General features: G+C 49.8%; 2 protein-coding genes across 37 annotated transcripts in view; one reads left to right on the top strand and one right to left on the bottom strand.

The window, feature by feature from the left end:
* The window catches only part of Numb (NUMB, endocytic adaptor protein), a 121,958-nt gene extending 117,718 nt beyond the window's left edge, over nucleotides 1-4,240 (top strand). For 14 of the 28 annotated variants that reach the window (XM_087552376.1, XM_087552370.1, XM_087552375.1 and 11 more), the window contains 2 exons: nucleotides 1,187-1,333; nucleotides 2,183-4,240. In XM_087552376.1, coding sequence (XP_087408502.1) covers nucleotides 1,187-1,333; nucleotides 2,183-2,898 — 863 coding nt within the window. In that variant the 3' untranslated portion in view covers nucleotides 2,899-4,240. The remainder of the gene's footprint in view (nucleotides 1-1,186; nucleotides 1,334-2,182) is intronic. The other 14 variants (NM_001411954.1, XM_087552382.1, XM_087552388.1 and 11 more) reach the window with 1 other exon arrangement.
* Papln (papilin, proteoglycan-like sulfated glycoprotein) overlaps nucleotides 3,441-15,614 on the bottom strand; it is a 34,028-nt gene continuing 21,854 nt past the window's right edge. For 5 of the 9 annotated variants that reach the window (XM_087553301.1, XM_087553303.1, XM_087553305.1 and 2 more), the window contains 8 exons: nucleotides 15,369-15,506; nucleotides 14,996-15,120; nucleotides 14,591-14,744; nucleotides 13,983-14,120; nucleotides 11,823-11,950; nucleotides 11,600-11,708; nucleotides 9,313-9,479; nucleotides 3,441-6,435 (listed from right to left, as the gene is read on the bottom strand). In XM_087553301.1, the coding sequence (XP_087409427.1) occupies nucleotides 6,257-6,435; nucleotides 9,313-9,479; nucleotides 11,600-11,708; nucleotides 11,823-11,950; nucleotides 13,983-14,120; nucleotides 14,591-14,744; nucleotides 14,996-15,120; nucleotides 15,369-15,506 (1,138 nt within the window). In that variant the 3' untranslated portion in view covers nucleotides 3,441-6,256. Of the gene's footprint in view, nucleotides 6,436-8,771; nucleotides 9,480-11,599; nucleotides 11,709-11,822; nucleotides 11,951-13,982; nucleotides 14,121-14,590; nucleotides 14,745-14,995; nucleotides 15,121-15,368; nucleotides 15,507-15,614 lie in introns of those variants that run through there. The other 4 variants (XM_087553302.1, XM_087553304.1, XM_087553308.1 and 1 more) reach the window with 3 other exon arrangements.

Here is a 15,614-nt window from a genome sequence, read left to right as displayed (position 1 = left end):
TACAAAGAAGAAAAATAAGGCTCAGGTGGGCTGTGTGACTTGTGTAAGCTGTGCAGCTGGGATTTAAACTCAGATCTTGCTGACCCACTTACATCCCACTGCTGTCTGCTTGCTTATAGGGCACTGGGTATAGAGCCTGAACAGAACACAGTCCTTTGTCCTTACAGGACTTCCAGTAGCTGATGTAGTTTTGTTGCTGTTTCACAGCCCCAGGTAAACAACACCATTGCCCTGAGTGTGGTTGTCCATGCTAAATACCCTGGAAGGCTGGCATACAGGCTGGAGACTGGTAAGGCAGCAAGCGTTAGGGCCTCTGAGGAAAGGAAATGAGGACGGTCAGCTCTCTGTACATTAGGACAGGACATGAGGAAAGGACAGAGATAGCAAATTAGTAAAATTTTGTGGTAAATGACAAATGTATTAAAGAAAATGAAAACATATCATTTGATTTTTCACCAGTTGTGTAGGCAAACTGTAGAGCCGTCATTCATGGTTTCAATTGCTTGTGGTTAACTACTATCTCAAAACATTAAATAGAAAGTTCCAGAAACAAAAAAATCATGTTTTAAATAACTTTATTATGATATGTTATACAGTAATTATTAGCCTCTCAGTGTACCAAGATTATAAATTAAACTGTATCCTAGCTGGAATGTATAGGTAAAAACACTGCATTATGTAGGGTACTGTCTGACTTTAGGCATCTGTGGAACACATGGGAACTCAGTCCCGAATCTCAGACTGAGGAGACTTTTGACAGAATTAAATTTGGCAAATATAAAATATAAGAAATTATTATACTTGACCAATTATTACTGTTGACCTGATGTGATCTTTTAGAAAAATGTAGAACGAATGCTTTATCTACTTAATTTTAAACCAAAGCCTGGGTGCATGAATAGTCACGATCAATTTAATTTGAAATTGTTTTTATTAGGCTTCATTCTGTCTCTCTCGTGTACATATCTTCAAATAACAGTCATTTGACTTTATCTCCAATCACTTGACCCAGTCTCCTCCTTTTCGGAAGCTATGCGTGCCCACTGCAGGGTAGCACGAGCATCCTGTGGGCACCAGTGCTCTGTCTTGTCTGCTCCCATGTTGTACATGGCCTGACTGAGCCATCTCAGGTAGCTTGGCCACCCTGCATGAATTAACTCCAGCAATGTTGTCTGCTCCATTATAGCTAATGGCACTGACTCAGCCCTCCATGTGCTTACCGCAAAGCCAGCCAGTACTGCTCTAGCACCCGTAGCAATGCCTGTCCGTGAAACCAACCCTTGGGCCCATGCCCCTGATGCTGCTAACAAGGAAATTGCAGCCATACATTCGGGTAAGGTGGCCACAGATGTTGAAATGGATTCTGGGAGCAAGTTCTAAAAAGCGGCCAGTTACCTGAATGAGGACTACTGCAAAAAATATATTCTTTCCTAGATAGAAGTAGCTGTGGAAAAAAGTCTGTAAAACTGGGAATAAAAGGATTAGATGCGATGATGTTCTTAGGACTGGGACTTGGCTACCATAGAATTTTAATAAGCCACTGGTTCCTGCCCCACCCCCAAGAAACCTTCCCACTGGATTTCAGTAGCACACACGGCTACCTATAAATGAAGGCGCCCTGCGTGGCCGGCTCATCGGAAGCGCCCCAGAGAACACTGGCAGCTTGTTTGGTATTTTTGCTAGCTTTTCTGAGATGTTTCAAGACATATCTTACCATATAACTCTGGCTGTCCTGGAACTCACTCTGTAGACCAGGCTCTGCCTGCCGGTGCCTCTGAGTGCTGGGATTAGAGGTGTGCACCACTACTGCTGGCTTTGGGGGTATTTGGGGTTTTTAACTATTCATGTTTTTGGTTTTGAGTTTTAAAGACAGAACCTTGCTCTGTAGCCTTGAACTCTTAGTCCCCCTGCCTCAAAAGTCCTTGTTCTGGGACACAGGCATGCACGCCCTTTGTGCCCAGCTCTTTGACCCATGGAGGATTGTAAGCCAGTGTCTCTCCTAGGGATGTGCCATGGCAGCATGACAGGTTTCTCACCTGAGCCTCGGCATGCCTTAGGATGGCATTGCTCTCACAGGTTCTCCTCATCCCACCAAAGCAGGGACATTTCGACCATTCACATAACCAAGGTTTTCAATGAGAAAGGCTTCTAACTCTTCCTTTCTCTCTCTCTCTGGTTCTAGGGACTGAGTGGGGTCAGTCTTCTGGTGCTGCCTCTCCAGGTCTCTTCCAGGCTGGTCACAGACGCACTCCCTCTGAGGCTGACCGTTGGTTAGAAGAAGTATCAAAAAGTGTGCGGGCCCAGCAGCCGCAGGTCTCAGCCGCCCCTCTGCAGCCAGTTCTGCAGCCTCCTCCGCCCGCTGCCATTGCCCCTCCAGCACCTCCTTTCCAAGGACATGCATTCCTCACTTCTCAGCCTGTGCCAGTGGGTGTGGTCCCACCCCTACAACCAGCCTTTGTCTCTACCCAGTCCTACCCTGTGGCCAATGGGATGCCCTATCCAGCCTCTAATGTGCCTGTAGTGGGCATCACCCCATCCCAGATGGTAGCCAATGTGTTTGGCACTGCAGGCCATCCTCAGGCCACTCATCCACATCAGTCCCCAAGCCTGGCCAAGCAGCAGACATTCCCTCAATATGAGACAAGTAGTGCTACCACCAGTCCCTTCTTTAAGCCTTCTGCTCAGCACCTCAATGGTTCTGCAGCTTTCAATGGTGTAGACAATAGCGGGCTAGTCTCAGGAAACAGACCTGCACAAGTCCCTCCAGGCACCTGCCCAGTGGATCCTTTTGAGGCCCAGTGGGCTGCACTAGAAAGCAAGCCCAAGCAGCGCACCAACCCCTCTCCTACCAACCCTTTCTCCAGTGATGCACAGAAGGCATTTGAAATAGAGCTTTAGATGGTCCTTATGATGGTTCTTTCTGTCCTTAGGCAAGGGCAGGGGTGGGCAGAGGAGCAAAGGGGACTTTGCTTTCCAGATCAGCACACTTTTCACTCATCCCAGTGGTCCCAAGGAGCAAGTCCAAGCACAGTCCAGCGAGGGCTGCTGTCCCCAGAAGCGAGGCAAGCCTTCCTGGAGAGGACTGCCCTGCAGCTAGGCTAGAAACCAAGGAAGCATTGCCTTCTGGCCCCTAACAAGTCTCTGGCAACAGAGAGGCAGAAGAGCTGAAGAGGAATCTGTATTCAAAGCACATTTCCTGGGATATAAAACAAAACAGGAAGCAAAATGATCTCCCTTTCTTTTTCAGGCCAGTCACCGTCCCTCCCAGTACTGGGCTGTCTTAGAGCTCCATGGAGAACAGTGTGGCTGGTTGAAGGCAGGCAGGCCATGCTGCTGGGTTCACAGGAGGGCATCAGCAGCTGCCCAGTAGAGCTGTAGTCTGGGGATAAAGCTGAGCTTCCATTTTGAGTTACAGAATAAATATTATAAATATATATATATATATATCAAAAAAGCCAAAATCTTTATTTTTATGCACCTAGAATATTTTAAATAGTTCTCAATATTAAAAGCTGTATGAGTTGTAAGTAATCTTGCCAAAAGTGCGTGGATTAGACATAAGAGACTGTACATAAGATTGATTTATCATTGACGCCTATGGAAGGAAAAGGAGGAAGGGCTGGAAGTTGTAGGCGGAGCCTGGCTTCTTTGTGATCACTCATCGTTAACTGAGTAGCACATTGCAAACCAATCTACTGATGACCAGCGCGGTCGCTAGGCAGCACTTCTGATACAATGAGAGAGTAGTGTTGTCCTGGTTTCAGATGTGAGATTCTAACGTTATTTTAATGGAATCAATCTACGCTCTAGGGAATGTGTTGAATCTTTGTGTATCATTGCAATTTTCTTATGTTAATCCTCTAGCATTAAGGTGACAATGACATAATCATATCCAGAAAAGGGAATGCTATTGTGTTGGTTTGTAATGTGGGTCTTAATGGGTTCTGTCCTTGAAGTTTCATTGCTGTAAGTTTCACAGGGATGTGCTCTGTCTGTGTCCCTTCTGCCCCACCATGAACAGAACATCCCATGCCATGCAGCTACTTGACAGTGGGTAACAACATGAGGTCCCATCTCATTTTTACTTTCGGACGTTGGCCTTACAATCAAATGTAAGTTATATATACATACATATATATATATATATATATTTGTACTGATGAAAATTTACAATCTGCTTTAATAGAATAAATGTTCGTGGTAGAGCTTCTGCCCATGAAGGGCTGTTCTTACTTGCAAATGAGTTTATAGTTCTAGTTTTTGACCTAATTCTCTCTCTACTGCTGATTTCTAGCTTTTTTGGATTAGTATATCCTTAAATTTCATGGGTTTGACTGGGATCTTTGGCACTCAGAATTTGATCTACAGCAGTAGTATAGACGACACCAAGAAGCCCCAACCCAAGGGTAGAGTGGAGCTGTGTGTGCAGAGACAGGGTCTCACTGTGTAGCCCTGGCTGGCCTTGAGCTCAGAGATCCACCTACCTATGTCTCTCAAATGCTGGGGTTAAAGACGTGTACCACTGTGCCTGACAGCCCTGCTTCTCAGTCTTAGCTTGGAATTACCCAAGGCGTAGCTCAGTGGAACATGCTTACATGCATGAGATCCCCAGTGCACACACAGGCATGTTCACACATCACCTATAATATCTGGCCTACTCATAAGGCCAATAAATCAGAATATCAGTGGGGAGAGGAAGGCTACCAAGCTGTGCTTTAGCCTGAAAAGTCACTTATGTGCTCTGTGTAGAATGAGGTTCAGGACTCTGACCTAGAACAGTTCATCCCTCACCTCCCAGTTTAGCCCCTGCTTCTACCTGCAAACAAAAATATCTGGCACCCAGATATTCCTTAGCTCTCTTCTTGAGCAAAATGGCTGGAGACGGCATAAACACATGAAGCTTTGTATTCTGGCCAATGTCCAAACTTTGGTCTCAGAGTAACCTATGTTATTAGACCGGCTCTAGATGGTCTTCCAGAGGAGTGACAGAAGTTAAAATGGGAAGAGCCCTGGAAGCTCATTAAATCCTAGCCTCTTTCTTGAGCAGTAAGAAATCAGAATTCTAAAAGATAAAGGATGCCTTCCTACAGCTCAGACTACTAAAACCACTGCCCTGATTGTCACAGTGCACCCACATCCCGCTAATGCTGAGTTCTGAGGGTTGTTTACTCTGAGGCAGGATCTCACGCTGGCCCAGCCTCCCAAGCACTGAGATTGTAGGCATGCACCACCATTCCCAGCTGCTGTTCTAGAGACTTTACAGTTATACCGTTGTGTGCACACATGCGCGTGGCAGTCCCAGCTGGCCTGATTCAGTTCTGCCTTCCACCAGGGTGGTTGCAGAGAACATAGTCCGGCCATCAGGTTTGGCACTGAGTGCCATAACCACTGAGCCATCTCACCAGGCCCCAGCACAGTCTTGATTCTTTCTAGCAACAAGTATGTTCCACAGCTTCCTACCGAAGGAAGATGGCTCTTTCCTACTCTGAGCAGGCCAGTTAGCTGCATAAGCTGTGAACCTTCCCAGCCTGCCTCTCAGGAACCCCTGGAGGTTGTGTCCCTGCAGTGTAGTTCTTTCCCAGTTTTTCACAGAGACACACAGATTATCAGGCTCTCTGGTTTTCCATCCCGCCTCCCTGCACTGAGGCCTGGTGGTTATTCTGCCTTGCTGAGTGCTTTCCCAAGCTTACACTGTGAGCTCCACAGCGATGGTGGTGAAGGCGGCTGTGCCACTGCCAGGAAGATGAAAAGGCCTGAGTGACTGCTCCCCACTGACCCACAGAGCAGTCCCCACTCCCTCCCGTCACAGACATCCCACCCAGCTGCTCTACAGTGGTGAGTAGATCCTCAGGACAAATTGAGCATCCCTCACCCAAAACCAAGCGTGCTTTGAAACCCAGACAGTTTTGAAGGCTGACATGGCATTTGGGTGCTTCAAGCTTCAGAGCAATTCAGAATCGTAGGTTAGGGATGCTCAATTAGTAAAGTCTACAAGTTTAAAACACTTTGGTCCAAAGCATTTCGGATAAAAGGTCCTCGATGCAGCAGAAACTAGAGAGGGAAGGTGTAAAGGGTTCCTCTTCTCACAGCAGCCCGTGGTCACATCAGGCAGACACTGCTGAGCACTAGAGGGGAGGCCAGCACTGGCAGCTGCTGGGGCTCAACCCTGGATATCTGAAAGATGACTCCCTCTGCAAGCCATGTCTTACCATCCCTTCTCCCAGCAAACTATCCAGAACTGGTGCACAGCCAGCCTTCATCCCTGCTGCCAACCGGGCTGGGCGTTCGGCTGGAAGCGGGAGCAGCTGGCACAGCAGAAGCTGGAGTAATACTCATTGCCACAGAGCTGGGCCTGCAGGATCAGCGCACAGTTGGCCAGCTCCGGCTGGTCGATGCAGTCCTTGCCTAGGTCCCTGGACTGTGCGGCCGGTGCTGCTGCAGGACGAGAGAAAGGGCTAAGGCAGCGCTCCTACTGCGTGAGCCTCTCATGTGGCCCACCCCTTGCTGGCCTCACTAGTGGGCCTCCTGTGGTTCTTATCTAAGCCCAGTGCACAGCCTTTCCCAGACTCCCACTTCCTGACTAGACCATCAAACGGGCTTCACGTTAACTCCCTGCCCTGCTGTCCGGAGCTGAAGAACCACGTGACAGTATATAGGCCAGAGTGTCTGGTAGTTGTCAGAGTTCGATTCCAGTCTCATCCCACAGTTACCCACTTCTTCCTACAGACTCTGTGCAGCACTGTCCCCACTGCCCCTATTCTTTCAGAAGACACCATGAAAAGACCAGACCACCCAAGGGGTTTGGCACTCTACCAGCACAGCCAGAGGACTGTCTCCATGCATGTGTGGTAGCAAACCCATGTATGCACACTGTATGCACACTGTTTTCTCAAAGTCTAAACTGATTTCCGCTCTCAGCTGTTGAAGCCCCAGGCTATCATGATAGCTGCTCCAAACAGCCCGTAAGACTGTCACTTCCCCCATTTCTCTCTCTGTGAGCTGGAGAAAACAAAAGCATCTGCCTCAAAGCGGGGTTCTAAGGACTGTGCTGAGTTATGGTGTGGAAAACGGCTGGGCTGTAATCTCTGCCCAGGAGGCCGATGCAGACCACAGCTTCAAGGCCAGCAGGGCAACTCAGTAAGACCCTATTTCAAGCTGAAAATACTAAAAAAGGAAAAGAAAAGAAAAGCCTAGGGGTATAGTTTGGTAGAGTATAGGGTGCTTATCTATGACACAAAACCCACTTACAGCAGCACCCTGAGTGCCTACCACTGTCTGGGTTCCACCACAGCTTTCTCCCTCAGAAAAGGAGGCAGCAGAATGGGAGGCAGACCACCTTTGTCCATATAATATTTCATACTCACTCAACCCTTAGGCAAAAGAAGCCAGGGTGAGAAAAGCCTAAGCCACCACCCCATGCCAGTGACTCCAGTGCCACCAGTTGGCAGTGTGAGACACCGTGTGACTCCAAACCAGTGAGTAAGCATAGATCTGCAGCCCGGCCAATGGAGCAAGACAGGCAGGCAGGAAGGGGGCAGCTGGGGTTCTGGAGAGACGCCTCGAAAACACGTGAAGGTGGATAGCATACAGAAGAGAACAAGAGGGCTTGTGGCCATGGGTGGGGTCTGGGGGCCCAACAGTAGCCTACTAATCACCATTGTCAAACAAGCTCCCATCATCATCCCTCACTGTAGACACATCTGCCGCTCACCACAAATGTGAACGTCCAGATCTCCTCCAGTGTTCGGTTTTGTGGTAGGTTTTGTTGCCTTTTGTCTTAAGTCAGGATATGTCACTCATAGACTGGCAATCTTCCTACCGGTGCAGCCCAAGTGCTAGGATTCATGGGTGTGTGTCACCACGCTCAAATCCTCAGTCCCCAAAATGACTGTTCTCTTCACCATAGTAAATCTGCATTCTGGTTTTTCTTCGTCTCATTAGTTTGTTCAGTGTATAGATAGGTGAGTGGGATTTTTCTAGAAACATCAAAGGCAGAAGTCCTGCCATATGGTACTGTCACCAGAGTGTTGTCACACAGGCACACACAGAGTTACAGCCATGTGAGTCTCAGTATTGCAGAGAGTCCAGGGTCCCAGGGAGTTCACAGTGGGAAAGGAGCCTGAGTGTCAGTCTCACAAAGCAACATTTTAACACACGCCTTCAACCCCTGGCCATTCCCAAACTCAGCCTGGCATCTAGGAAGACAGCCGAGCCTGCCCCAGTGGGCCAGAGCTCCTATAGGGGCAAGGCATTGTTCAAGCACACCAGTCAGTTGGTGCCGTTACCAAGGAGTCAAGGACCCTTTCTCCAGGATGCACCTCAGGTTGTGAGAACTGGCTGCTTGGCTGGAGGCTTTGAGCTGTTTGGGGCTCAGTCTTTCCCTGAAACACTGAGATCTGTGGAGAGCACTGTGAATGGGCCCCTCCTGCCCTGTCACTTAAACACAGAGCTCCTGCAAGTTTGAACATTAAACAGCCCTGTTTCACCAGTTCTGAGATGTAGTTCAACAAAACAGGCATGATAGCAGGGAGATTAAAGTTTATACCAGTCTTGGCCACATAGCAAATTCAAGGCTAGCCTGGGCTACATAAACAAGTAAATAAAATCAGGAGTCAAAAAGCCTGGGTTTGATTCCCAGCTGGCCACAAATCTGTGTGAATAGTGGGAAGCCCCTGGCGCTCTCTGGTGCCTGTCTCGTGTATAAAGGATGAGGGTGACCATGCCCTGTTACGTGCCTAGGTAATCAAAAACACACTTTTCCATCCTACAGCCATTTTCATATAAAATTTTTTAATCTTTATCTTTAAATTACAAACGTTATATGATTTGGAAAGGAGACTATGCCAACAACAAAGAATCTATCCTGTGCCTTTTAAGAATGAGATCTTCCATTTACGTGCATTCTAAGTGTTTGTCAAGGTGCTGGGCTAGAGCCTATGGCCTTAGACAAGAGCTCTGCACTGAGCCACAGCCCAGCTCCTCAGGGCCTCTGCCACCCTGATTAGAATTTGTAGACTTTAGTGGTCCATCCACAGTAAACGTTATCCCGGCCAATCTTATTCTTAAGAATAAAGCTGGTAACCTTGAGTGACAGAACTCTGAACACTTTGCTACATCTTTACCTTGGCCTTAGATTGTGGGGTAACCCCAGTAAAGTGGGGCTCTGAGACCATAATAAATGCCCATCCCAGTTACAGTGCCACAAACTAGAACATGACACAGATGAGAACGAGTGTCTTGGATCACTAAGCCTGTGGCCCTCGGTGCTCAGCTGCCTTCAGGACAGCAAAGCCCACGATGAGCCTTTCTCACCTGGGAGAGCCACCTTCACCTCAGTGCTGCGGCTCACAGCCTGGCTCCCACGGAAGGCACTGCATGTGTAAGAGCCTTCGTCCCTGGGCCGCAAGTTGTGGATCAACAGTGTGCCATCTGGGGACTGGTGCACACGGTGGCCATCAGCCTGTATTGGCAGTCCGTTCCTGGATGGAAGAGAACATTGGGAGAGCCATCCAGGGCCTGTGGAGACATGCCCTGAGAGGCCTGGGAGATGAGAAAGACATTAGCCAAGGCTGTTCTGAGCTAACCTTCTCTCCCAATGAGGGCAGGCAGCTGACACCTCAGGGAAGAGGGAAGAGGTGCTCTCAACTGGTAGGAGAAAAGCAAAGTGGCACAACTCAGCACACTCTTCAGAGCTACAGGTTTGCCTTAGATCCACAAAGGAGCCCACGCCAGCTGGTCACTGAAAAATGCCGGCTCCCATGTCAGGGGAAAGGAACATGTGCCTTCATGGCACAGGAGAGGATGCCAGTGTCCCGAGAGCCTCCCACAAAGAGACAGCTGACCTGAGGAGGGGAGGCAGCAACAGGGCTGGCCAACAAAAGAGGAAAGTGGGCATCTGGGAACTTCACAGCCACAGCAAGAAAGTGGAGAGCGCCAGTAAGGATCCCGGGTTCCTAGCAAATGTTTAAGCTAGCGATGGGAGTGACTGGGGGGCTCAAGTGGAGCAGGGACTGGCTGGGGTGGCCTGGAAGAAGGGCAAGCAGGGAGTAGGTGCTGCTTCATGCACATGGACAGGATGACAGGACACTTTAGTGTAGAGCAATGAAAGGTGTCGGAGGTGGGGACAAGCAGACAGCTTGGTCACTGGGCAATGGCGGTTCTGGGGTCCACCTCCTCTCCCCAGAGAACAAGCAGGTGACCAGGTCTCAGCTCACTGATGGCCTCCAAGCGAGAAGATGTGAATAGTGAGATGGTGCTTTGAATCTGAAGTGCCTGTGAGATGTCCAGTCTGAGATCTGGAGAGTCCAGACCCAGGAGTATATCATCGGCTCCCATGGAAGGGTACGTCCCCAGAGTTGTCCAGGCAATAGCTCTGAGGACACGAGGGAAGCCATGGGAAGGGAGTGTTTTGAGAAAACAAATGACCAGTAAGACATCGCCACAGATGAGGTAAAGACTGAGACCATCCTGTGGTGGTAGGGGCAGGGAAGCGATTGATGGAGCAGGGGCTTGATGTAGATAAAACAACAATCAGGAGAGGCAGCAAGATGTCCCCATGCTGTGAAGTGGGGACTGTGTAAGCAGGCACTGAAGCCCCTGGCATCAAGGCCACCCGAGAGGCAACAGCATCACTGTCACCAATGCATCCCTCCAGGATGCTTGCTGTTGGCCACTTGTTACTCCTCCCAAGAGCATCGTCTCCTCTCTCTACCTCCTGGGCTGCTTCTCTGACTCCCAGATCCAAAGCCTTACTTTTCTTTATGCCCAGTCAGCACCTAGGGGAAACCTGAGGGCCACCTCTCAGCTCATAGTGCACTGAGCTCAAGTGACCCCCAAATCTCCAGACAAATCTCAGTAACCAAAGTTCTGATGCAGTTTGGATCGGTTCACTGAAGTCGGGGCTGGCGAGTTGGTTTAGCAGTCAAGAACTCATCCTTGCAGAGGATCACGGTTCAGTTTCCAGCAACTGCGTGGTGGCTCACAGCCATCCATAATCCAGTTCTGGGAGCTCCGGCTCCTCCCCCTTTCTCTTTCTCACCTCCATAGGCACCAGACATGTATGTTGTACACATACACATTAATACATTTGGGAAAAACATTGAAGTCACCAAAGCTGCGTGCAGCCTCGTGGGTCTCAATATGGAGGAAGCAGCCATGTCTGGGAATTCTGTTCACGGACTTATCCTGGGCAGAGAGGATGCTACTGGCTCTAGTATGTGGACGTTCAGGATGCTGCTAGAACAGGCCTAAAACAGCAAGTTTGTCTGATCCAATATTTTGGTGATACTAAAATTAAGAAATCATTGCTTGGTGTAGTAGCATACACCTTTAATCCCAACACTTAGGAGGAAGTGTCAAGTAGATCTCTGGGTTCGAAGCCAGACTGATCTACAGAGTTCCAGGCCAGCCCAGGCTACAAAGTGTAACCTTGTCTCAAAATTACCAAGAGAAAAAGAAACTGTAGCCCAGCCAGTGGAAAAACTGTCCTCTGGAGCTTTGTGGTGTAGGAAGAGGTTGCTGCAGCCTCCAACCCTGGCCCTAGACCTCAGAGCACCGTGGCATTTCTGACAGAATGAAACTGACTAGAGTAATTTTTTACCTGGACCACCTAATGTTCACACTGTCTCCAGCCACCACACACAGAAGCCTGGCAGTGTCACCCTCTGGCACCGTCATGGCAGGAGGCAGGCCTGTGATTGTCAGCTCCCCTAAGCATGGGAAGACATTGTCAGTAGCTGACTCCTCAACCCCTCCCTCTGCCACCTCACACCACTTGACACCCATTGCACACCCCCCCCCCCCACTCAGGACTTCCTCCTTACTCTGAACTCTGAGCTGGACCCAGCGCTGGTCTCGGTCATGCCCATTAAAAGCAACACAGGTGTAAAAGCCACCATCTTCCACAGTCACTCGGCTGATGACCAGAGAGCCATCATGCTGCACCTGGTGCCTGGGGACCAAACAGAGTCATTTGTCCCTGACCCAAGTAGGGGTTGAGCTGGGATCAGGAGAAGCAGAGTGGGGAAGGGGGCTGAACAGGACCTACTATTCAAACATGTCTACTCAAAGAGCCGATGAGGGCCCACACAGTGCAGCTGCCTACACTTTAATAACTTTGTGACACCTTGCTTTTAAACTCGGTAGCACATTATTTCACATTTTCCTATTTAAAAACTATGGGGTTGGGGATTTAGCTCAATGGTAGAGCGCTTGCCTAGCAAGTGCAAGGCCCTGGGTTCGGTCCTCAGCTCCGAAAAAAAGAAGAAAAAAAAAAGCTATATGGGGCCAGGTGTGGCAGCTATAATCCCAGCACTGGGCCTGGCAAAGCAGGAGGGATGCCATGAGCTTTTGATACCAGCTTGGTATACATAGTGACTTCCAAGCTAGTCTGAACCCTATGTCAAAAAACAGAAGTGGGGGAAGCCAGGTGGTGATAGCACAAGCCTTTAATCCCAGCACTCGGGAAGCAAAGGTAAGGGAAATCTGAGTCAGGTCAGCCTGATCTACAGAGCAAGTTCAGGTCAACCACGAAGACACAGAGAAACCCTGTCTTAGAAAACACACACACACACACACACACACACACACACACACACACACACACCACAAAGATGTCTAGGGAGATAACACAGTGCTTGTCATGCAGGCATAAGGACTAAGTTCAACCCCTAGAATCCATACTTAAAAGGGGGTACAGAGGGAAGAAGGCAGGCCAGGTATGCTTGTAATTCCAGCACTGGGGTTGCCAACCTTTCCCTTCCCACCTTTCCCTCTGCCTGACTAAACACCATGAGATTACATTCCTAAAGCTAGCAACTGTAGCTGACCTTTATTTGCTACAGAACTGGGCTCTTTTTCCCGCCCTTTATCACCCCCCCCCCCGTTTCATCTTTCACTAGAGGGAGGGAAAGGAGGATAGAGTGGGAAGACAGAGACCCCTGAGTCTAATTCCTTTCCTTTTGTTGCTTCTTTGAGCACCCTGGGGGTGGGGGGGAGCATTTATGTATCCTCTGAAAAGTTGCCAGGATTCCAAACATTGTACAGTCACACGATTGTAGAAATAATCCACAGCTGGCAAAACCACACTAAAGCTAGAGCGCGAGGCAAAGCCTAGTCAGCTGCTGCGGACAGTCCAAAGCAGCCCCATATCCCTCACCTGGGGTTAAAACAAAAGCCATTCTTATCAGGACAAGCCACCAAGGTCTGTTCCCTTACTCGGCCACTTCCTCCTCCTAAGGCTGACCACCAAGGTCCAGCTATCAAAGTATTGATGTCCAGCAATCAAAAGCCCCCCTTGGCTTATGTAATTAACACGCCCAATTGAATACCTCATCCTAACAGGGTTTCCTCTCGTACCTTATAAACCACATGGGCCACTCTAACCAGAGACAATATCTTCTCTATCCAGAGACAGTCCTTTGTCCCACTGTCGGACAAACATCTCTGCCCCTTCTCCATTTCCCTCCTCCTCTAGCTCCTGTCTTTGTCTCTTATTCTCTGCCCCTAGTCCCTCAGACACAAATAAATCAATCTCCTTTGTGCTGAGAACTTGGTTTTAGAGTTTCGGAGTGGATATGTTTCCTTTTGATGGCTCTTACTATGTAGCCCTGGCTATCCTGGAAATCCATAGTAGACCAGGCTAGCCTTAGCTCACAGAGACTACCTCTGTCTCCAGGGTGCTGGGATTGAAGGCTTAGATTTATTGTTTTGCCTTGTGCCAACGGCCTCAAATCCCTATTCTGTAGTGAACTGTGCTACTTAGCACCTGTGTGTGACCTGTATAACCCTGCAGCTTCCACAACAGACAGCAAACATCAGCCAGCAGTGGGGACCGCCCAGGGCGTGCACAGCTGCCTCATTCCTTGGCTGGCCTGTCAACCATCCTTTGGAAATGCCCAGACATCCTCTCTTCCAACCCTGTCTCTCCAGGACCTAGGCCTGCTCTGGTCTCCATAGAATGGGGGTGGGGGGCTTGAATGAACCTGGGAGAAGAGACCAGCTGCCCATCTCTTTGCCACTCAATGGTGGGGACTGGGAAGCCTTCAGCATGGCAGGTGAGCTGGATCTGCTGGCCAGGACTGGCATCTATCACTCCAGGCTGAGTCCGGTCCAGACGTAGCCTACAGAACAAATTGTGCACAGCTAAGGGGCCCTTCCACTTCTCCCCACAGCAGAGTCCTCTACATGGGCCCCTTTCTCCCTCTCTAGCCAGTGTTGGCTCCCTAAAACCACCCTTTAGTTCTGTTTAGGACACCAACACTGTTGCTAAGAACAGTGATCTTGAAGGGGGTAAGGTCTGGAAGGCTAGTGCCGCCTGCCCCCTTGGCTGACTGAACACACAGTGTGTCTCTGCCTACCTCCTGCCCCATCTGCCGCTAAGCCTTTTCTGAGATGCTGCCTTTCTTTGCCCCCAAGTCCCCTGAGATGGAACCACCCCTCAAGACCAGCTCAAGGAGCTAGACTTTTCTAATTGTCACCCCTCGGAGCTCCAGGTCACTGGGTGGCAAAACCCAATCACAGCACAAACCTTCCCTCCTGCCCCATTGATACTATGGCCAGGAAAGGCTGGAGAATTGGCGAATGCTGTTACCTTGTGGCAGGCCTAGGGTGTGAGGAAGAGAGAACCCTGTGGCCCTCAGCTCCCACTCCTATTCCACGGTTCTGAGGACTGTGACCAGGGTCTGGATTCCTGGTCTCAGGGAAATGCCTCGGCTGGACCTCAGACAACACTGCCATGTCACCCCCTGTTGTGAGGCCAAAAGAAGCGAGTATGAGCTTTGAGAAGGGAGTGGACGAGGGCTCACGAGACCAGCAAAGACAGAGAGAAAAGAGGACAACGGTGTAGTTTCATCCCAGGAAGAAGTGACCCAAGGAAGAACTTGAGGCTTTCTAGGGTGGGTTGCCCCTGCCCAGCCCCTCCTTCTCTCCCTCCGTCTGTCCCAACTCTGTTTTGTGAGACCCTGGGAGGTGGGAATGAACGGGGTGGGACAGAAACCTGTGACTCGAAGCTGTATCTTCTGGGGCTCATGGCCTGACCTCTGGCTGCCACAGCTATAGATGCCAGCATCTTCTGGCCTCAAGGGGCTGATGATGAGGGAGCCATCTGCCTGTAGCTGGTACCTGAATGGAGGGAGGGGAGACATGACTTCCGGGCTCCTGAGGGCAGTAAGAGTCCTCCAGCTCCCATACTACCAGAGAAGACTATTAGCCCCACAGCACTCTGAGCACTCTCACTCCCAAGGAATGCCAGAAGGGCTTCTGTACGAGAAAGGACATTGCACATACAGGAGATGAAAGGTAGCTATTGTTCACCGGCACCTTACGGTGAACCTCTCACACAGGACATGGGACCATGGATTTAAACACACCTGTTAGAGGAGATGGGCCGGCCCTCTTTCTGCCACCCTGCCTGGAATTCCGGGGGGATGTTGCCAGGGCAAAAGAGTTGGACCGCCTGCCCTGGAGCTGCCTGTACCAGGGACGGTTCCGAGTCTGCCAAGTTGATCCTGGAGAGATGGGAGGTGTGTATCTGCCACCCCCTGGCACAGGAGCACGGCCAGGTAAACTCTCTCGTAGGCATTTGTAAGGCCAGAGTCCCACGGGAGACACCAGCC

This window comes from Rattus norvegicus, chromosome 6, assembly GCF_021556685.1.
Source record: "Rattus norvegicus strain SHRSP/BbbUtx chromosome 6, alternate assembly SHRSP_T2T, whole genome shotgun sequence".
NCBI classification, from domain to species: Eukaryota; Metazoa; Chordata; class Mammalia; order Rodentia; family Muridae; genus Rattus; species Rattus norvegicus.
The sequence above is the reverse complement of the archived record's forward strand: the minus strand, read 5'-3'. Positions and strand labels throughout refer to the sequence as shown.